This window comes from Leptodactylus fuscus, chromosome 7 (assembly GCF_031893055.1).
Source record: "Leptodactylus fuscus isolate aLepFus1 chromosome 7, aLepFus1.hap2, whole genome shotgun sequence".
NCBI classification, from domain to species: Eukaryota; Metazoa; Chordata; class Amphibia; order Anura; family Leptodactylidae; genus Leptodactylus; species Leptodactylus fuscus.
Window position 1 is genome coordinate 12,136,337 of NC_134271.1, and position 23,368 is coordinate 12,159,704.

General features: G+C 44.5%; 1 protein-coding gene across 7 annotated transcripts in view; it reads right to left on the reverse strand.

Moving 5' to 3' along the window:
- Positions 1 to 23,368, reverse strand: part of LOC142212896 (uncharacterized) — a 53,640-nt gene that overhangs the window by 7,329 nt on the left and 22,943 nt on the right. For 3 of the 7 annotated variants that reach the window (XM_075281019.1, XM_075281023.1, XM_075281018.1), the window contains exons 16-22: positions 22,015 to 22,135; positions 20,147 to 20,283; positions 19,888 to 19,929; positions 14,128 to 14,237; positions 13,822 to 13,990; positions 13,063 to 13,167; positions 285 to 10,658 (exon numbers count right to left, since the gene is read on the reverse strand). In XM_075281019.1, the coding sequence (XP_075137120.1) occupies positions 285 to 10,658; positions 13,063 to 13,167; positions 13,822 to 13,990; positions 14,128 to 14,237; positions 19,888 to 19,929; positions 20,147 to 20,283; positions 22,015 to 22,135 (11,058 nt within the window). The remainder of the gene's footprint in view (positions 1 to 284; positions 10,659 to 13,062; positions 13,168 to 13,821; positions 13,991 to 14,127; positions 14,238 to 19,887; positions 19,930 to 20,146; positions 20,284 to 22,014; positions 22,136 to 23,368) is intronic. The other 4 variants (XM_075281022.1, XM_075281021.1, XM_075281020.1 and 1 more) reach the window with 3 other exon arrangements.

The following is a 23,368-nucleotide window of genomic DNA, read 5'->3' on the forward strand; positions in this document are numbered from 1 at the left end:
TTCCGAAAAGGACAATACGGTCCACGTCACCCTCTTTTAACTTCAACCAATGTCGACCGAAAGTCTTCGATCCTGTGTTTTTTGGCCATGATCTTCAAATTTGACAGATTGTCCCATTCTTCTAAGCTAAAGCCCCTGATTTATCAATTCCGCCTGACCTACTGATAACTCAACCGCTTACACATTGGTGGCCAATGTTAACATGTATGGTTAGATGAACATCTAGGCTACATATGCAATAAATCCATAAACTCAAGGTATATTCAGGCAGTGATAAAACCTACCTGTGTTAAGTTATCTGTCTGTGAGAAATTCATGTTAAGTTCCTGTTCTGTGATGACCTTTTTAATAGACGCACCACCTTGCTTTGACTTTTCAACTACGACTCCTTCCTTAAGCATCTGGAGTAATCTCTCGCGATCATGTTGCAAGCTTGCCATCGCTTTCGAGAAAGAGTTGATCTGTTGAGCATAAGAAGCGCACTCGGAAGACAAGCTGGTAACCTCCAAGCCTTTGTTGGTTAAGGAATTGCACAAGGAGTCTACTGCAGTCACCAGTTGGTCCACAGTCAGCTGGTCTTCAACGGTGAGGAGATGTTCACTAAGGAGGGTGGCGTTTTTAAGAATACTATAGATCTGGGATTTGAAGCTGCCTAGTTGACTTTCAAGATCATCTCCTCTGATCTTCTCGGCTTTCAGCTCATTTGCATACCGCCATTGCAACTCTTTAAAGTCATCAATCAAGGAATCTCGGTTATTTTGTAGGGCTGCCATGGCTTTACCGAAAGACTCGTTTTGAGATTTAAGCTGTTTATTCTCAACGAAAAGGCTCCAATAGGCTTCATCGGCGTTTTCTTCTGCCTTCTTATCTTCACTAGACAATTGGTCGTCATCTTGTTCGAAACTCATCAGATCCTCATCAAATTTTTCCATATCATCCTTATCTTTTTTCTTCCTGGATTCGACGAGTATCTTTTCTTTGTTGATGGCAGCAATGAGATCTTCTTGATCCTTCACTTTCGACTTTAGTTTGCGATTCTCCAGCTCTATGACCTCAGTTGATTTTTGCAGGGTTGCGTTTATGCTCTGCATTTCCCGACATTGCTTCTCAAGATCACATTTTTGTTGCTCAAGATTTTTGATCAGCTCTAACTTCTGTTTCAGCAATTCCTTTAACTGTTCGTCTTTCAGGGACAGCACTTGGTTGAGATCTTCCCTATATCGAATGAGTTGTGCTCCCAACATTGCATTTTCAGCATTAAGGTCATCGACTTTATTTAATGCGTTCCTAAGCTCTTCTTTAAGGCTACCATTCTCGTTGACAGCAGAGATGATGATGTTGTCTTTTTGGCTTAGGACTCGTTCACTGCGCTGATTGATAGTTTGCAATTCTGAACTAAGTTGATCTCGATCAGTTTGCAGCGAAGACATTGATTTCCTAAAGGCCTCGACTTCACTAGAGATCAAAGTCTTCTCATTGACGGCTTTTTCATAGTTCACTTGGAGAGTTTGATATTCGCTCTGAACCCGTTGATATTCCGAGTCAGACTTTGTTTTTTCAGCTTCAAGAGATGACAAACGATACTCGTAATCTTCTGCTTGTTTCCGATATTGGTTTTGTATTTGTGCCAAGTAGTTGGCAATTTCTCCATCTTTGGAGGAAATCAACATAGAGATCTCCTTATCTTTGTTGTCAATGATTTGTTTCATATGCTGAGCCAAAGTGACCTGTTTCTGAATATCAATTCTAACTTTTTCACCCTCTACTTTAAGTTTTTGGATCTCTTGCTCATTCTCTGTTATTATATCCTTAAGTGCCTTCAACTCAACATCTGTAGGGTCCTTAGGCACCTCCTGACCAGGCCACTTCTCAGATTCCATATTCAGAAGAACTGTTTCTTTGGCTTCATAACTTGGTTCAGTTTCTTTAAGTTTCCTTCTTTCCATACCGTTTCTTTCATTTGTTATATTTGGTGATAACTTTTTGTCAACTTCACTCTTACCCTTTAGGTCTGCAAGTTCCTTATTTAAAATTAACATGTCGTTTCTTACTTGGTTGAGCTGAGTGGACGTGTGGTCAAGTTCTTTTCTAAGACTTTCATTCTGCCCATTTGATTCCTTTATAGCTCCCTCAAGATCCAAGATGAGCTCTTGAAATCTTATAGAATCTCGATGAAGCTGGTTTATCTCCTGTTGCTTTTCTTTGAGCAGTTCTTGCAACTCTTTGGATTTGTTCTTGGTTCCTCTGCTATCATCCCGAGCACATTTAATCCTTTCTTCTAGATCCCTTAGAACCTGCAACTGGTGTTCTTCCTTTTCGCGAACAATTGTGTTTTTCTCTGCCCTAAGAGACTCTATCTGTTGACTCAAAGTACTGGTTTGTGTCTGGAGCAACTTAAACTTGTCAGTGAGCAAGCTGTTGTTTTTAACAACCCTAAGTAATTCGGTTTCTAAATTCTCCCTCTCGTTTTTCACTTTACAAAATTGCTCCTGTATATTTTCTATCTCCTCTAAAAGAAGGGCCTTGTCGTCCTCTAAAATTTTCACTCTCTCATTCAAGTTCATTTTTTCTAACTCCACGTTACTTACATCGGCCTCTAATTTCAGAACAGTCGCTTTTTCCTCTTTTAGCAACTGCTCCGAACTCTTCAGTTTCTCTAGAGTGTTAAGTCTCTCTATTTCACTCTTTTCCAAGCGCTGCTCTGTCTCTTCAACTTTAATGTCTAACTCTGTAACGGTTTTGGAAAGGGTCTCGTTTTCGGAACTCAGTTGGGAGATCTTAACCTCCATGTCAGATTTATACATGCTCATGTCCATCTGCAACTTATCTAGTGTCGTTTTAATGACAGAAATACTATTATTTTCCTTCTCTTTACTATCTAGAGAGGTCTTCAAGTTCTCACACATTTCCCTTAAGTGTTTATTCTCTTCTACAAGCTTCCCGTTTTCATGGGACATTTCATCAAAGTGAGATGTTTTCTCTGCTGTCGCCATCAGCCTCTCGGTTTCTAATTTCAATTCTTGTATTTCAATCTCTTTAGATTCCAGCATTGTTCTAAGTTTGTCCATCTCCGCATCACTCTCCTCAATTTGTTTTGCCAGGCCTTGACTGTCATTCTGAAGGTCGTGATATTTCATTAGAACATCATTTTTTTCTTTCTTCGCTATTTCTATGACATGTCGCATCTTATCAATTTCATCGCTAATGTTTTCATAGGCTTGAAGAAGAGACTCATACTCTTTATTCAATTCACCATGCTTAGCTTTCCATCCGGTCAACTCAACCGTCTGGGAATCCTTCAAGGAATTCAACTGGAAAGAAAACGCTTCTTTCTCTTGGACAATAGATTCCATTGTAGATTTCAAGCTTTCACACGCCGCAGAAAGATTCTCATTGACCAGTAACAGGCGTTCTTTCTCCGACAGGAGATCTTTATTCTTCTCTGTGAGTAATGAAATCTCGGCGAGTTGGCTTTCCCGAATTTCAGAAAGTGAACGCTTGAGTTCCTCTGTTTCCAGAGTTAAGGATTCATTGTTTTGCTTCAGCATTTTGTTTTCCTTCAACAAATCTTTACGTGACACCAAAGCGGCCTGCAGCTTTCTTTGAAGTTGTTCCTTCGAGCTGCTTTCTTCAGAAACTTTTCTCTCTCGGCCCTCATTGAGCTGCTCAATTACCTTGTTGGAGTTTATAATCTGCTTCTCGAGATCTTCAATGGCGGCCTGTTTCTTAGCACAAGCCTTACACGTTAGTGGACTTTCACAGCTTTCTCCTTGAAGATTATCAAAAGCCAATTCCACTTGGTTAAGACCAGGGCCATGCAAGGGCTGCACACTCGACTGTACCATCAGTGTTTCATCTCTTTTGGAATCTCTGAACTTGGTTCTAAAATCTGATAATTCCGTTTCTGCTTTTTCCAATTTTGACATCGATTCTTCGAGCTCTCCTTTGATCTGTTTATAATCACCCATCAGCTTATCTGATTCTTCGCGATACTCTTTTAGCTGGCTACGCATCTTTTCCATGTCCTCTTCGCAGATTTTTTGGTTTGCATGAAGGGAATCTTTAAAAGCAACAATTTCGTTATCTTTTTCGATTAGTTCAAGACTTTTTAGCTCAAGACTATGCTTCAGCTTGGAAACTTCTGTCTCATTGACTTTGCAAGATTCCAAGTAAGAATCTCTTTCGTTGGTTAGTAGCTGGAGGGTTACTTGGTTATTTTCGATCATCATTTGCGCTGCGTTTACCTCTTTCTGTAGTGCCGAAATCTCATTTTTGCAATGTTCTACCTCAACTGACTTAGAAGCCACTTCACCGTTTAGAGAGCTTATACGCTCTTCATATTGTTCAATATCCCTGGACAGTTTTTGTGCCTCTGTTTTCAATGCCTGCATTTCACTCAGCAGCTGCATGTGTTCAGAGTTAACTCTCAGCAGTTCCGCATCCTTGTCCTGGATACTGGTCGTCAAGTCGGAAGCAGCGGTCTCAAGCTCCTTTGATTCCTGCAGCTTTTGTGAAATCTCTTCAATCCTCTTTTTATGATCTTCTACTTCCATTTCTTTATTATTCAGTTCAGATTCTTTCTGGAATAGCAGTTCCTGTTGGGCTTGAACTTGCCGTTGCAGAGCCTGCACTTGTTCCTTTTGTTGCTCACACTCGGCGAACTTAGCACTGTATAAATGCTGTAAGTCTGAATGTGCTTTCTGGAGAACCTCGAGCTCCTTAATGCTTTTACTCAGACTTTGTAAAAGGCTGCCATGTTTTTCTTTATTTTCAGAATTTCCTTGGCTGCATAAAAGAGAGGCATGGACGTTATTATGAACAATGGAATTTTCCACGTGGGAAAACGAAGCCTCGGCAGAAGACGAATCTAGATCACCGTTGGATGTTTCTTGAAGCGACGCTGAAGAGACTGCCTGGCCTCGTACCTTTTCAAGGCATATTTTCAGGTTCTCGAGATTTTCCAACAAGTGTATATTTTCTTCTTCTAGATTTTTTAATTTCTCTTTGAGAGCATTTTTTGTCTGTTGCAAATTTTGTTCTTTTTCTTGAATGGTTCTTGAATATTCCTGGCACATGTTGTCTTTCTCAGAGAAGCTTTGCTGCAGTTCGGAGACATTATTCTGAAGCTGTACCAGATGCTGTTCCTTTTCAGACAGAGCACCGCAAAGTTCACTTATTTTTGTATTCTTCTCCAGTAATTCTTGCTTGGCAAGCTGTACGTAAGACTGGAGATCTTCGTTCTCCGTCCTCATAATTTCTAATTTGCCATTCAGATCTTCCACAGTCCTTCCAAGTTCAGAGGTTTTCAGTTGCTCTTCCTTTAACTCATCTTGTTTATTCTGTTCGAGCTTCTCAATTTTTTGCAGTAAATCTTTCCGTATAACTAAAGCTGCCTGAAGTTTCCTCTTAAGGTTCTCTCTTTCTTTACTGAATTTCTCCGATTGGAGGTCTTTCTCATTGGTCAATTTACTTAAATAGGTCTCCTTATCAGCTAGCATCTGTTCCGACAGCTGTAATTTTTTCTCACAAGCCTCAAGCGTCTCAGATAGTTCAGATATTTGTAATAGACAAGAACTTTTATCGGATTGTAAATTCTCGAGCTCTTTGCTCAATTTGCTTTTTTCTTCGGAAAACGTGACCATTTTGCTGGACATAGACTCCATCACCTGCATCAGAGAGGCGTCTTTATCTTTTACTTGATCACTTAGTGTAGATATTAACTCCTTCTGCTGACACAGCTGTACATTCAGCTCTTGGGCAAGAGAATCTCTCTTTTTAACATCTTCTATAAGGTCTTCGATTTTCGCTCTCTCTTCGTTCAGCAGCGTATGGGTTTTTTGCAGGTCTTCTTTGGACAACCTTAGTTCTTCTTCAAGATCTGATATTCGCGTTTTCAACTCGGTAACACAATTTTCTTTTTCTTGCAAGATACTTTGGACATGAGTAGAAGCAGCTTTAGTGGTTTGGAGTTCTTCCATTAATGATTCATTACCTATCTTTTGTTCTCTAAACTTCTGTATCTCACGAAGTAGGTGGTTTCTCTCCTCCTCGAATGCGAGAACAGCTTGAGTCTTCTGTTCGATTTCTCTTGACATAGACTCTGTAACTTGCACCAGGGAAGCATCTTTGTCTTTCACTTGCTCACTCAGCGTAGATATTAACTCTTTCTGCTGACTCAACTGTACATTAAGTTCTTGGGCAAGAGAATCCTTCTTATTAACGTCTTCTTTAAGGTCTATAACCTTTGTTCTCTCTTCGTTCAGCAACGTATGGATTTTTTGTAGATCTTCTTTAGATAACTTTAGTTCTTCTTCCAAATTCGATATTCTGGTGTTCAACTCCATAACAAAATTTTCTTTTTCTTGCAATATACTTTGGACACGAGTAGAAGCAGCTTGAGCGGTTTTAAGTTCCTCCATTAATGATTCATTATCTATGCTTTGTTCTCTAACCTTCTGTAACTCACCAAGTAGAAGGTCTCTCTCTTTCTCAAACAAGAGAACAGCTTGAGTCTTTTGTTCAATTTCTCGCTCTTTTCCCTCAAGAACGTCCTTAAACTCTGCTACTTTTGACTTGTAGTCCAACGCTCTACATAGCATTGATGAGAACTTCTCTAACTTGCTTCTATAACCATACCGTGGATCATAATCTTCCCATTCTGGGAAATTCTCATCACACAAAGCACATAACTGGTTATCAACAAAATGCAAGTCTTTAAGCAAGCTTTGCAGCGTTTCCTCCTTTCCTTTAACGTCCTCGCCTAAGCTTTCATTCTGTTCTCTAAGTTTCCCATTTTCCTCATTTACTCGTGTAACCTCTTTATCAGATTGTTGCTGCAGTTCACTAAGATTCAGCTTTAGATTTTCTAGATTTACTTTCAAAGCAAAGCTTTCCTCAGCTTGAGCACTAACCTGCTTCTGAAGATCAGTGTTCTCGGCTTTCAACGTATTCAGGCTTTCTGCATCGGAGGAAATACGCGCTTCTACTTCCTGTACTTGACGTTGAAGATTTCCTATAACCGTGTTTTTGTCTTTCAACTCGTTCTGCAATTTGGTCAAGGAGGTGTCTCGGTCTACCTGTAATGTTTGCAAAAAACTTTCTAGCTGTAATTTTTCTTGACGTGTAGATTCTAATTGCTGTCTTTCTAGAGCAAATGTTTGCTGGTCTTGCAATAGTCTTGAGTTTAAGTTGTCCACATCTTGCTTCAGATTTTTGATATATTGACTTTGTGAAGTACATTGGTCTTGTAGGTTTTGAACCAGTGCCTTAGTCTCATCTCTTTCGCCCATCAATGCTTGCAGTTGGGCAGTCGTCCCCTGGTACTCCACCTTTAGGGACTGTAGTTCAGTTCGTAAACCTTCTTCCGCTTTTTGATGCTGAGATATGATATCATCTTTCAGTTTCAATGCCTCGGATATGTTTTTGACGTTAGAACTACCTTTGTCTAGTTCTTCACGTAGCAGATTGACCTCACTGGAAAAAGCCTGAACGTTGCTTTCCAACATTTGAAGCTTAGCATCCTTTTCACTTACGGAGCTCATAAGTTTGGAAATCTCGGCTTCCTTATGGCTATTAGACTCTGCTAGCTCCTGCTTTTGCTCGTACAGAGAAGCATATCTCTCCTGAAGATTTTGCACAGTGTTTTCCTTTTCCAAGACAGATTGCTCCAGAACTTTAATTTTATGACTAAATTCATCCACAGTTTTCTGAAGACCAAAACTTAAGTTTTTGTTCTTCTCCAATTCTACATTTAGGGTTTCCTCCTTTTTACAATGTGAAGTTTCTTGCTCTTCCAAAGAAAGAGTCAATTTCTTAAGGTCATCGAGGTGCTTTGTATTAGTTTCCTCTAAAGAAGCCACCTGTTTTAACAACGTATTACATTGCTCTTCCTTACTTTGGCATTTCTCCTTTAATCCTTCGATTTCCAACAAGGAATTCTTAATGGTGAGATCTTTTTCCGATACCGCAGCCTTAGATTGAGCGTTATCATGCAGCAACGTTTCAACGCTCCTCCTCTGCTCGTCTATAGTGTCTTGAAAGTCAGACAACTGAGCCTTGAGATTGGCATAACTATCAACCTTTTCCTTCAGACATTCATCCTTTTTGGTTAAAGCCCCATTTAGGTCTTCTACATTTTCCTTGAGGTTCTTAACCTGAGAATGAAGGTCAGAAATGATCACGACATGTTCCGCTAACTGAGTTTTTAATAACTCTGCTTCCTCGCTTTTATTTTTCAGTAACTGCATCTCTTGCCTCAGTTTCTGCAGTTCTTGCTCCTGGTCGTGAATTCTTTGCCGCTGTTGAGTACAGTCCGATGCAGAGCTTTGCAGTTCGTTTTGAAGGGCTGAAATAGTCTGCAGATATTGTCCTTCACCTTCTAGCTTCTTTTCTGTTTGTCGGATAAGTTCCTCCTTCTGGAGAAGAAGAGTGTCCTTCTCTTCGACGATACATAGCAGATCCCGTTTCTCGACTTGTAGTAAATCGATCTGATCTTTCAAAGACAAAATCGTATGGCCTTGTTGCGATGAATGAGAGCTTAGCACGGAGACTTCTTCGGACTTACTGGACAATGTGGTTTTCAGCAGTTCGGTATCAGAATACAATTTATCTTTTTCTGTCATTAAGATGTTCAGCTGCTGAGTTAAGGAGTCTACCACTGACTGACTCTGCGCTACCTGTGATTGGAGCGCGTCTCGCTGAGTTTCTAAATTTGATATAGACAGCAAGCAGGACTCTCGTTCGTGAGATAACTTTTCAATCTGCTTGCTACCACTTTTTACTTTCGCCCTCAATTTTGTATTTTCCTCAACTTTATTTCCAAAATCCTGCTGCAGTTTACCAAGCTCTATATTTAATTTTTCTACGTTTTCCGAGACCTTTAGATTGACCTCTCTAAGTGCCTGTTCGTCACTCTGTAGCTGATCTAAGTTCCTTCGCATTTCCTCAATCTGAGCAGACTGTCTAGTAAGGAGCATTTCTTTCTCCTCTAAGACCTGCTCTTTACTCGCTACCATTTGGTTTACCCCTTCCAGTTGTCTTTGCAAAGCCAGATTTTTCTCCTCATTTTGTTTTAACCGTTCACATGCCGAATCACAGTCAGAAGACTTTGCTTTCAGTGCTTCCTCTTTCTGCTCTACAGCAATTCTGGATTCCTTCAAATCCTTTTCTAGAGACTGAATCTGGGCCTGTAGTTTAAGAATGGCTTCCCATTCCTCACGCAACTGATTTCCTAGATCAAAACACTCTTTAGTCTTTGCTTGTAACTCCGCAGTGGTTGTGTTGCTATTCTGAAGACTTTGGGCAGAAATTAAGTCAATTTCCTTATGGAGATCTTCCTTCTCACGTTGGAGGTTGGAGATTGTGTTCTGGAGGTCGGACAGCTCCTGTTCTTTCTTGGACAACGTATTCTGGATATCTTTCAGGGACTGGGTCATAGCAGATATTTCAGATTCTTTCTGGCTAACTTGAGTCAGCAAATTTTCCTTTTCATTGGAAATATGTCTATGCTGATCCTCCAAGTCATGAACTTTTCTTTCAAGTTCTTCAACAGAATTCATCACAGACTTCAGAGACTTCTCTTTCTCTGCAAGCGACGCTTGCAAGTCTTTGCTTTGGACACGGAGTTTTTCTGTTTCCGAATGCAGTTTATTTATGACGTCTGTTTTTGTGTCTATCTGCTTTTGAAAGTCTTCCGTCTTTTCTTGCAGATTTTTCACCAGTTCCTCCTTACTCTGGGCCAGGGCTTCAAGATTCATTTGCAAGGAGGAGAATTCCTTTTGCTTACTGCTCAACTCTTCATCCAGTCTATTGGACCTGTCTTTGTGCTCCGAGAGTTGACTTGATAGTTCCTTAATAGCTTCATCTTTTTTCGACAACTCGGAAACAAGTTTGTTGTATTCTTCCTTCGCGGTTTTCAGTTCATTCTGAAAACTCTGTTCTAGAGCGCTCTTTTCTTCCACCAACACAGCAAGTCTCTCTTTCTCCGCGTGATCAGCCTCTAACTGTATTTTTAAGCTCTCAACTTCCTTCCTCCACTTCATCTCCGTCTCATCAACTTTTGCAGCAGATGCGTTCATCTGTTCTTTAAGGGACACAATCTGTGCAGAACATTCGGTAAGGTGATTATTGTGAGTTACGGCCTGTGCTTGGATCTCCAGACGAAGGTTTTTTATTGTTATGTCATTCTCATTTATCTGTCTATTTAGCTCCTCCGATTCTTTCGTTTTAGTCTCGTGGACATGTTTTGCATTACTCAGCTCAGACTCCATTTCTCTTAGTTGCTCAGACAGAGACAAGATTTTGGAGCTGCTCTCCTGGACATCCAAGGTTTGCGCTTCTCTCGCATGGTGCAGCTCTCTTTCCATTTTTACAAGAGCGTTAGACATCTCGGCCATCTGATCTTCTTTAAAATCAATGGTCTCTTTTAAGATGGTGACCTGCTCGGAGTATTCCGTCAGACTTGCCGAGAGAGAGGACATTTCTTTGTCCTTCTCTTGTAAAAGTTCCTTCAGGACGTCTACTTCTCTCTCACTTCTCTGCAAGTTGTGAAGAAGTTGCGACTGCTTTTCTAGATGACTTGTGTTAAGTCGATCCAGTTCGTCATTCGTCTGATCTAGGTCAACTTGAAGCTTTTCCAAAGATGAATCTTGTGTCGACACCTACAGAAGATTAACGGTACAAAGATAATGACATTACAATCACCAGTACACAGAATTACTATCATTACATACTGTCTAATTGTAATCTATGTCAGAGTAAATACACTTGAAGAGGTTTGGCACTGAGTTATTAATGAATGACCTATCAATGAAAGATCAGTAAGGATCCGACACTGAAGTGACTGGCACAGTGACCGCTACAGTGTACGGAGCTGGAAGCTGTATACAGTGTACAGAGATGGGAACTGCAGCTCTGTACCCATTCACTTCAATAGGAGCAGAGCTGGATCCGGCTGTAAACATTGCATATAGCGGCTTCTGGCAACTCATTCCACGGATTGGTCCAGGATCGGGGTGTCAGACACCACTGATCTGATACAGATCACCTATCTTATGGATAGATCATCAGTATCCATTACGCATGGGTCTCAGACAACATCTTCAAGCATGGAAAAACCCTTCACAGGGATGTTCCCATGGAAGACTGTTTAGCTGTATTGTCCACACATCTTAAGTTGTCCAAGATTAGAAAAACATGGCTGCTTCCTTCCATAAACAGCACGACACCTGTCCAGACATTATGCATGCTACTGAATGGGCTAACTGAAAAAGTTCCATGTGGCAATGTACTAATAACCTTCACCTATCCTATAGTTTGCCTTAAGAATATGAAGAGCAATTTACCATATGGAACAATTACAACCTGTGAGTTCCATCAGTTGTGAAACTATGGCTATAACTATGTTGGGGGTTGTAGTTTCACAACAGCTGGAGGGCCATAGGTTGGAGTAAACATCTGCAGATTATAGGACAATGTTGACATGTCTTATATGACACAATAAGGCCAGGAGTCTTTACAAGGTCATGAATATATTCATTAAAATTATAATCCAATTACTATAGACTCTCTACAGATACCACAAATCTTATAATGCATCCACTCCAGATACTTGAAGTCACCTTGGAGGCCAAGGATCAATATTTCAGATTGTAATATGTACATGTAACCTTGTAATGGTTTAGTGGCCTCGGATATAATTGCGTTTCCAATCTGCACGGCTGTCATCGCTAATAAATAATAAAATATCGGCCCGAGATGAATGACGTGTCCACGTAAAATACATGACAGGCTGCTCAACCTTAGAGGTCGTAGCATGCACAGAATAGTACAGAAGCTAAAAACAGCATAAAAAGCTGAATCCACCAAGGGCTAGAAAGTCTGCAAAATGGCAAGTGTCCATAAAGTTCAACTATCTATATGGCCATAACATAGACCAGGCGAGTATTCTGAGCACCCTGACCAATAGACGGTACAGATGACAACACCAACAAAACTCATTACCAGACATGTCTGTGGATATTTCATACATGTGTGAGATAGGAAAATCCAGCATGGTTGTGTGCACGTAGCCTTAAAGGGATTCTATCATTAAAATCACATTTTTTTCTCGATCACACGTAGGAATAGCCTTAAGAAAGACTACCTCCTACCTTTAGATGTCTTCTCTGCACCACCGTTCTGTAGAAATCCCGGTTTTCGTCTGTATGCAATTGAGTTCTCTCGCAGCACTGGGGGCGGGCCCCAGCACTCAAACAGCACTGGAGGCGTCCCCGATGCTGCAAGAGAACTCTCCAGCGCCACCTCCCTCTTCTTCAGGAACGGCCTCTCTGCGCATCTTCTTTCGGGTTCAAACTTCTATGCATGCGCAGTTGGCTCTGCCATCAGGACTCAGGCAGAGCCGACTGCACATGCGTGCAACCATTTTTTTGAGGCTGCTTACACCAGGCGGGCATGCGCAGTCTGCTCCGCCCGAGGCCCAACGGCAGAGCTAACTGCGCATGCGTAGAAGATTGAACCCAGCTCCGGAAGAAGACGCGCAGAGAAGCCGTTCCTGAAGAAGATGGAGAGGGTGCTGGAGACTTCTCTCGCAGCATTGGGGACGCCCCCAGTGCTGCGAGAGAACTCATTCGCATACAGACGAAAATCGGGATTTCTACTGAACAGCGGTGTGGAGAAGACATCTAAAGGTAGGAGAAGAATAGTCTTTCTTAAGGCTATTCCTACGTGTTATCGAGAAAAAAAATGTGATTTTAATGATAGAATCCCTTTAATGTTACACGGGGAAAAGATTCGGTGTGACTGTAGTCTTACTCTCTGATCATAGACTTTGCTGTACATCATAAGAAGATGGAAAGTGTCCACTACAGACCAAGCGAGAATCTGCAAGGTTGAACATAAATGAAATCCAAGGTTCTAGATTACAAAGCCAAACAGGGGAAGGACTGGGCTTACCACAACGATGAACCATAGGAAGAAGTCTCCCACAGTATCTATGACCTGGTGAAAATTGCACCACGTGATGAACTCAGACCAGCAGTCTCTCTACAGCTAAGCCTTACTTACTCTGTCCTTAAACGCAGACACCTTCTCGGTGAGCTCAGCGTTGGCCATTTTTAACATTGAGTTCTCAGACTCGGACGCTTGCTGTCTTCTGGTGACTTCTTCAAGCTAGGAATGAAAAATGAAAGAAAGATCAATTCATGTCATAAAGTATTACCGTAAGATAAATCTCAATATGTTACAAAGCCAAACTGCGCCCGGTCCATAGTCTAACCCTCCAAGCCAGAGAACTGTATACTGTCTATAGAGACAACATTGGAGAGTGGATAGTGCAAAGCCCCGACTCGGACTCCTCTGTATTTCCACAATGGACTCAAATTCTGTCCTGATTACAATGGCAGAAACGGACACAGGACAATGAAAAACGTAAGTGTTGTGCCTGATTGTGTCACTGACGCCGCAGCACAAGACACTAAGTAAAGGCCACAGTGGAAAGGCAGAGGGCCAGAAAGTGCAGGGTAACTTTAGATGGAAGTCACCAGATCCATATACTGTATACAGCTTGCGGTTTCTTCACTGTAGTGGTGGTTCCTGGACTTGCCGCCCCATTCCCATATACTGCAATAGGAGCAAGGCTGCTCCCAGGCCTTAGACCTAGTATATGGTTTCCGGCAGCCAATCCAGGTGTTGGACCCCGACCAATCGGAGAGTGAAGGCCTGTCCTGTGAATCAGGTCCACTTAAAGAACCCCAGCGCAGTAAGTACAGTCCCCAGAAAACCCCTTTAATTCGTGCAGTACTTTGCAGTCCGAATGGCTCTGACCTGATGTTCATACTGATCCAGTTTCTCCAGCAGCTCTTTGTTCTGAACCTCCTTCTCCTGCAGGGCCTTGGAGGTCCTGCCCAGCTTATTCAGCTTCTCGGTGGCGTCTAGGATACTTTGCTCCTTTTCCACAATGGCATTTTCAAGAAACGCGTTCCTGTTTGTCAAGCTGTGAAATGTCAAGCGGAGGAGATCGTGACCAAAGCCACCTTTATAGGGATGTTATACGGCTACGATTTAGGTTTGGCATATTAGTATACAGTGACGTTACAATAATCTCCAGATGTATCTAGAAGGATACGATACCCTTTCAGCTGATCGTTCAAGGTTGAAATCAGGTCGTGGTGTTTCTCAGCCTCTTGGCTCTGCTGCTGCCGAATCTGGGCCAACTGAGTCTGGAAGCGTTCATTTTCACTCTGCAACATGGGATTGTGGGTAGATTTTCTTAATAAAATACAAAGTATTCTGCGAATCGGTCCAAAAATTCATAACACCAACTCGGAAGACACGGTACACCTAAGCAACTGTGAAGATCTTTATGACTTGTAAGGAACACTAAACACACCAAAAGCACAAAAAAAGTTTAAAAAAATAAATAAATAAAAATCCTTTGCCTTTTATCAATTTCTGTCTCATATCAATGAAAACTGAGAATTACATAAAGAAATCTCTGCTATTTGTCTGCCTTCTCCATCGCACTGTCCTGTGTCTGGCTGTAATACAACTGGCTGCAGCAGGAGCCTCTCCCATACTGCCCTGTCTGCAACAGGAGCCTCTCCCACACCGCCCTGTCTGCAGCAGGAGCCTCTCCCACATCACCCTGTCTGCAGCAGGAGCCTCTCCCACATCGCCCTGTCTGCAACAGGAGCCTCTCCCACACCGCCCTGTCTGCAGCAGGAGCCTCTCCCACATCACCCTGTCTGCAGCAGGAGCCTCTCCCACATCGCCCTGTCTGCAACAGGAGCCTCTCCCACACCGCCCTGTCTGCAGCAGGAGCCTCTCCCACACCGCCCTGTCTGCAGCAGGAGCCTCTCCCACATCGCCCTGTCTGCAGCAGGAGCCTCTTCCACACCGCCCTGTCTGCAGCAGGAGCCTCTTTCACACCGCCCTGTCTGCAGCAGGAGCCTCTCCCACACCGCCCTGTCTGCAGCAGGAGCCTCTCCCACACTGCCCTGTCTGCAGCAGGAGCCTCTCCCACACTGCCCTGTCTGCAGTACGACAAAAGATGGTTAAGTCTTAGCCCTTACACCCAAACATCAGCTTAAAATGGAGCAAGACAGCAGCAGATTAACCCCTATTTATCTGCAAGATTTTAAGACGACACTGTGGATCGGGATTATGCAGGAAAAACTGCAGAGTGACAGATCGAGGATAACTAGTTCTAGTTTACTTTCATGGTTTTTTCCTAGGTTTAGTGTCCCTTTAAAGGGGTTTTACAATATTAATGTCCTATTTTTAGGAAAGAAAATTCAACATCAGGCTAGTGAGTGTTCAACTGTCAACCTGGGTATTGCAGATTTGCCCATTCAAGTATCAGGTTGAGGACTTACTGCACCAGTTTGACTTTGGGCCACTTCTAAGGCCTTAGGGTAGGCAGCCTCCCCAGTATTTACCCTTTAACCTCTGTACAGTGATGTGGACTTTGCTGCAAGAATACTGGTGGTCCCAGGGTTGGTAGCAGCTGACCTAGCAGCTCAAGAGATGTCGATGCAAAGCACCAGGGCGAGGCAAGAAAATGGTCAGGTCCAGGCAAATGTTCAGGGCAGGTGGCTACTGTACAAGAGTCGGGAACAAGGAAATGGTCAGGAAAGGTGGCAAAGGATTCGTTGCCAGGTGCAAGCAAAGGGTCAAGCACAAGTAACCACCAGGCCATGGAAAAGCAGAGAGGAGTGTAGTCAGGAAGATGTTGATGGTCAATGCACTGATGGTAACAGGTCCGATAACTGAGGCATCTAAAGCAAGTCTAGCGTACTGGACCTTTAAGCAGCAGCAAAGGCTAGCATGCACATGGTGCACTACAGGGGCTGAGAGCAGAGAAGTGAGGTAGAGTAATATGTGCGTGGCCATGGCAAGACAGGAGAAAAGAAGAACAAAGGAGCAGAGGGCCTGGAGCAGGCTGGGAGGAAGACGTGGGCAGTCGCAAGTCTAAGGAGTTATATCAAGTGACTAGAACTGAGTTGCAATACCCAGAACCGCCACTACTAGGCGTATAAAGAAACACAAACAATACAAAGGCCCCAAAGCAGATAAGGAATCCCATGATCTAATATTGATGGCCTATCATAAGGACAACCCATCAATACTGTAAACCCCCCAAAAAACCTTTAAGAACTTGCAGCAACCTACAGCCACCAATTCTATACCTCACTATAGCGTAAAGGACTAAGGGAATAAAATACCCGACTGGCTGTATCATTTTATTTAGGCCATATTAAGACCCGTTTAGCTGTATGTTGCATAACGCTGTGGTTTAGCAAATATCCATAATGCATCCTCCAGGAGGATATTGCAACCATCTTGTATTCCAAATTTTAATGATATTCAGGTATTAGTGTTATTTTCACGACTGCCAGGGCTAGCAACCCTCTTCCAAGTGCCCAGTCAGTCTGCTTTTGTACAATGCCAAGAATGGCCACCACCTCCAGTTCTTTTCCTCCTTTAATAAGCTCCGCTTCATGGATTTTGGCACAGGTGGAATTTTTCCTCCAACCCCCACAATCAGGGCCGCCATCAGGAATTTTGGGCCCCATACAGCCTAAGTGTCTGCCCCCCCCCCCATTTTAAAACTACTTTATTTTGCGACATACCAATTCTGTATTACATTTCCCTTTATTTAGCAGCTTTACAAGGCTTAATCAGATTCTATTTGCAGGTAAAATCTGCTATGTGTGACCGCGCCTATAGAGAGCCAACACCATCTATAAGAGCTCTCTTAATAAATCCTCAGGGCTTATTCACATTGCGTTTTTGGCTTTGCGCGCCGCGGCAAATTTAGCCCCACCCACCGTTATGTTGACTCCACCCATTCTCATTAATTTTTCATGTGCCCGCACACAGTATAATCCTCCTACAGTCACCCGTACATTATATGTCCCCCCTCTATCTCTCCCCCAGCTTCATATACACCCTTCATCTGCACCCAGTTTCATGTCTCCCAACCAATCTCTGCCCCCAGATTCATGTCTGCCCATCCATTTCTGCCCCCAGTTTCATGTCCCCTCCATCTCTACCCCAAGATTCATGCCCTCCATCTCTGCCCCATATTCATGTCCCCCATCTCTGTCCCCATATTCATGTCCCCTCCATCTCTGCCCCCATATTCATGTCCCCTCCATCTCTGCCCCCATATTCATGTCCCTCCATCTCTGCCCCCATTGTCATGCTGTCCTCTCCATCTCTGCCCCCATATTCATGTCCCCTCCATCTCTGCCCCATATTCATGTACCTCCATCTCTGCCCCATTGTCATGTCGTCCTCTCCATCTCTGCCCCCATATTCATGTCCCCTCCATCTCTGCCCCCATATTCATGTCCCCTCCATCTCTGCCCCATATTCATGTCCCTCCATCTCTGCCCCATTGTCATGTCGTCCTCTCCATCTCTGCCCCCATATTCATGTCCCCTCCATCTCTGCCCCCATTGTCATGTCGTCCTCTCCATCTCTGCCCCCATATTCATGTCCTCTCCATCTCTGCCCCCAGTTTCACGTTCCACATTACACTGACTGACTTACCTTCTCCTTCGTTCCCTCGCAGCTCTCTGCGCGCCTCTCTCTCACTGGAGCACAGTTATAGACGCGATGTGACGTCATCACATCGCGTCTACAAGCCAGTAGCGGAGGCGGCGAAGCGAGGAGCTGACACAGGTCAGCTCCTCGCTTCAGCCGCATATGTGACAGCGAGAGAGGCGCGCAGCGGCGAAGCAAGGAGCTGACCTGTGTCAGCTCCTCGCTTCACCGCTGCCGCCGGCTACTGGCTTTTAGACGCGATGTGATCACATCGCGTCTACAAGCCAGTAGCAGCGGCGGCGAAGCGAGGAGCTGACATGTCAGCTCCTCGCTTCAGCTGCATATGTGTCAGGGAGAGAGGCGCGCAGCAGCGAAGCGAGAAGCTGACCTGTGTCAGCTCCTTGCTTCAGCCGCGTATGTCTTCAACTCAGATCTGCGTCCTCTGGATGCAGATCTGAGTTGAAATAGGACATACACAATGACTGCTACGGGCGCCAGGGGGCCGGCACACGGTGGCGGGCCAAAACCGGGCCCCCCCCATTTTTCAATTTGGCCGGGCCCCTGACGCCAGTACCAGTAGTACTGCCCTATCGGCGGCCCTGCCCACAATTCTTGAGTAATCCGTGCTGCTTATTTTGGAGCCTGATATCCTATCTAGACTCTCTAATGGCAGGAGCAAGTTACGGGGCGTGACTCAGAGCTCCAATCATAGATGGGCAGTGTCAGAGCACAGACTCACACCCCCTTGCTTGCTCCTGCCTAACATCACCCACTTGCCATTAGAAAGTCTAGTTGGATATCAGGCACCGATTGCTCCGGAACAGTGGGGGCTAGAGAAAAAATTCCAACTGTGCCAAAATTAGAGGAGTGGATGCTATTAAAGGAGTTGGTGGCAAGTCCTCATTAAAATGGATAGAAGTCACCATGATAGTGATGTGAAGATCCCAAGCTTGTTGGCTGCTGACTACCAAGTTCTACACTCACCGGCCACTTTATTAGGTACACCTGTCCAACTGCTCGTTAACACTTAATTTCTAATCAGCCAAATCACATGGCGGCAACTCAGTGCATTTAGGCATGTAGACATGGTCAAGACAATCTCCTGCAGTTCAAACCGAGCATCAGTATGGGGAAGAAAGGTGATTTGAGTGCCTTTGAACGTGGCATGGTTGTTGGTGCCAGAAGGGCTGGTCTGAGTATTTCAGAAACTGCTGATCTACTGTGATTTTCACGCACAACCATCTCTAGGGTTTACAGAGAATGGTCCGAAAAAGAAAAAACATCCAGTGAGCGGCAGTTCTGTGGGCGGAAATGCGTTGTTGATGCCAGAGGTCAGAGGAGAATGGCCAGACTGGTTCGAGCTGATAGAAAGGCAACAGTGACTCAAATAGCCACCCGTTACAACCAAGGTAGCCAGAAGAGCATCTCTGAACGCCGCACAGTACGTCGAACTTTGAGGCTACAGATGGGCTACAGCAGCAGAAGACCACACCGGGTGCCACTCCTTTCAGCTAAGAACAGGAAACTGAGGCTACAATTTGCACAAGCTCATCGAAATTGGACAATTGAAGATTGGAAAAACGTTGCCTGGTCTGATGAGTCTCGATTTCTGCTGCGACATTCGGATGGTAGGGTCAGAATTTGGCGTCAACAACATGAAAGCATGGATCCATCCTGCCTTGTATCGGTAACGGTTCAGGCTGGTGGTGGTGGTGTCATGGTGTGGGGAATATTTTCTTGGCACTCTTTGGGCCCCTTGGTACCAATTGAGCATCGTTGCAACGCCAAAGCCTCCCTGAGTATTGTTGCTGACCATGTCCATCCCTTTATGACCACAATGTACCCAACATCTGATGGCTACTTTCAGCAGGATAATGCAATGCCATGTCATAAAGCTGGAATCATCTCAGACTGGTTTCTTGAACATGACAATGAGTTCACTGTACTCCAATGGCCTCCACAGTCACCAGATCTCAATCCAATAGAGGAGCATCTTTGGGATGTGGTGGAACGGGAGATTCGCATCATGGATGTGCAGCCGACAAATCTGCGGCAACTGTGTGATGCCATCATGTCAATATGGAGCAAAATCTCTGAGGAATGCTTCCAGCACCTTGTTGTATCTATGCCACGAAGAATTGAGGCAGTTCTGAAGGCAAAAGGGGGTCCAACCCGTTACTAGCATGGTGTACCTAATAAAGTGGCCGGTGAGTGTATTATCCTGTATTACGTGTTAGAGACACCTCAAGCACAACGATAAGTGATATGGCCACACCAAAGCAGTGTTAAAACCCCGGATCACACTGCACACGTAAGTGACCTGCAACAAACCCCACACACCTGGGGAAAGGACGGAGTCTCTTCATCTACATCAAATGTTACCTGTGTTAAAAGGCTGAGTTACAAGACCTGAATGATGAAGCAAAGGCAGAATCTTCAGCTAGTGACACATAGATGGACACGGACGTTCCTGGGCAAGTGCTCAATGCATAGTGATTAATTATAGTTAATATACTACATGCCCTGCTATAGGTGTCCTGCAAACACCCAAATGCTCAGTGTTACGGGGGCCATTGCTACAAGGCTGGGAGAGACCAACCTGCAAGGACTCGATGCGGAGCTGGAGCTGTAACCTGTCCTCCAGCTCCTGACATCGCTCTTCGAGGGTCATGATTTGCTCCTGTAGCTGATTTCTTTCCATCTCCAGCTCTTCCACGACGGCTCGTAATCCCAATCCTGAATGGAGAAGGTACAAAACATGAGACAGACAACCCAGGGGAGTCTATAGGAACAGCAACGATCTAGAACGTTACAGCAGACACCGATAGCTCAGCCTTAGCAGAAACATTCCTTTAATCCAGCAATAAAGGGATCAAGAGAGGGTGGCAGGAAAGTGCATGAAACTACTTGTGGGGGTCGAGAACCTCCTGCAAGAAGCCAATATAATATACGGACTACTAGAAATTCTGGATGAGTAGAAATCGGATTAAAGGAACTTCTGGCACTTTATATGTTGCTTTGCAATGCAGTAAAGAAAAAAAAAAGTTGCAAAAACAGAAAGTCTTATGCTAAAACTAGCACCAATAATATAACGGGGAACTTCATGATCAGTAGAGTCCGACTACTGGGACAACAGTGTTCTGTTCCCCTGTCCTGATGGCGCCGTGGGCCGAGCATGCATCCTTACCAGAGAGGAGCGAATAGTATTTGAAGCTATAGTTTGGAACACCTCGCTCCCATAGGAATCAATGGAAGCAGCCGAACAGTGAGGGCGGTCCCCAGCGCTGCGAGAGAAATCTCCAGCGCCGCCTCCCTCTTCTTCAAGGGGTTGGCTTCAAACATCTAGGCCTCGGGCAAAGCCAACTGCACAAGAAAATGGCCGCTTACAATACTATGTAAGCGACCATTTTCTTGTGGCCGGCTGGCACGCACAGTCGGCTTTGCCCTAGAAGTTTGAAGCCAATCCCTGGAAGAAAACGTATGAAGAGGCCGTTCCTGAATAAGATGGAGGCGGCGCTGGAGATTTCAAAGCATTGGGGACGCCCCCAGTGCTGTTTGAGTGCTGGGGCCCGCCCCCAGTGCTGCGAGAGAACTCATTTGCATACTGGCAAAAACCAGGGTTTCTACAGAACGGCGGCGAGGAGAAGACATTTAAAGGTAGGAGAAGAATGGACTTTCTTAAAGCTATTCCTACTTGTTAGCGAGAAAATATTCGATTTTAATGGTAGAATCCCTTTAATGATGGCACTCAGCAGTATCTGCAGTGAACAGGATTGCAAAGGCGCGCAGTGAATGCAGATGTGTGCAATCCAATATCGTCATGCAAAAACTATGCTGTGCAATGTAAGATCTCATATTGTGTACTAATAGAGCACATACACAGGATAAGTCATCAGTATGTGATCTGTTGGGGTCCAATGCCTGGATCCCGCACAGACCAGATGTTCTGACAGCCCCCAAGTGCAGCATCGCTCCTATACTAATAGCAGTAGTGCAATGCCCCTATTCCTGCACGTGCTCCTCATCCACTTCCCAAACCCAGAGGCTGCTGGACCAGCTGATCTGTGCTGGTTCCAGGTGTCAGACCCCCCCAAGATCACATACTGATGATCAATTTGGGGCCGGGAAACCCCTTTAAGGAGAATAACACAAAGACTTCAACGTGGAAATCATAAAGACGGTGTAACAGAGACATAATACCAAACGTGGCACAAAACCCAAGAGCCAAACTAGGCAGTTCATCCGGCTTGCACATGCCTCAAAACAAAAAGACAACAAATGGTTAAAATAATCGGCACAAAAATAAACCAAAACATGTTTGACATGTCAGGAACCGACAGCTCATAGTTAAGAAGATTAACTGTGGCGCAAAAATATGAAACTAATGCAGTGATGCAGTGCATGCTCCCCCCTCGCCTGCCAGGCGGCACAGACAGAGGGTCAATAAACTGTCTAGTGGGGTCACACCTGAGTTGGAAGAACCGTATTCAGGCCACCAACCTCCCATGTTCTCGCCCTCTACGACGTCGCCGCTTTCCGTAGCCAAGTGCTGCTCTTCAAAGCTCTTGTCGCTGAAGCTGAAATCATCCTGATAGGAAGAGAAGAGGTGCGTCATGTGGCGGGGGACAAAAGGAGGTAAATACTGTGCCCGTCACAGGCTTGGTTGTCTGTTTATATTGTGAGGGCACTAATGGGGCATTATACTGAGTGAGGGCACTAATGGGGCATTATACTGAGAGAGGGCACTAGTGGGGCATTATACTGAGAGAGGGCACTAGTAGGACATTATACTGAGTGAGGGCACTAGTGGGGCATTATACTGAGTGAGGGCACTAGTGGGGCATTATACTGAGAGAGGGCACTAGTAGGACATTATACTGAGTGAGGGCACTAGTGGGGCATTATACTGAGTGAGGGCACTAGTGGGGCATTATACTGAGTGAGAGCACTAGTGGGGCATTATACTGAGTGAGAGCACTAGTGGGGCATTATACTGAGAGAGGGCACTAGTGGGGCATTATACTGAGTGAGGGCACTAATGGAGCATTATACTGAGTGAGGGCACTATTGGAGCATTATACTGAGAGAGGGCACTAGTGGGACATTATACTGTGTGAGGGCACTGAGGGGGCATTATACTGAGTGAGGGCACTGAGGGGGCATTATACTGAGTGAGGGCACTAATGGGGCATTATACTGAGTGAGGGCACTAATGAGGCATTATACTGAGAGGGGGCACTAGTGGGGCATTATACTGAGAGAGGGCACTAGTGGGGCATTATACTGAGTGAGGGCACTAATGGGGCATTATACTGCGTGAGGGCACTAGTGGAGCATTATACTGAGTGAGGGCACTAGTGGGGCATTATACTGAGTGAGGGCACTAATGGGGCATTATACTGTGTGAGGGCACTAGTGGGGCATTATACTGAGTGAGGGCACTAGTGGGGCATTATACTGAGTGAGGGCACTAGTGGGGCATTATACTAAGCAGTGCACTAATGGGGCATTATACTGTGTGAGGGCACTAATGGGGCATTATACTGAGTGAGGGCACTAAGGGGGCATTATACTGTGTGAGGGCACTAAAGGGGCATTATACTGAGTGAGGGCACTAGTGGGGCATTATACTGAGTGAGGGCACTAAGGGGGCATTATACTAAGCAGTGCACTAACAGGGTATTATATTATAAGCAAAATTATGTGTGGGTCCCCCTAAGGGGTAATAGAGCAGGTAATGGCCACTAAGTGTATTATGCTGTGTGGGGGCATTAAGGGGGCTTCATTATTGTATGTTACATAGTGAAGGGTACTATTAATG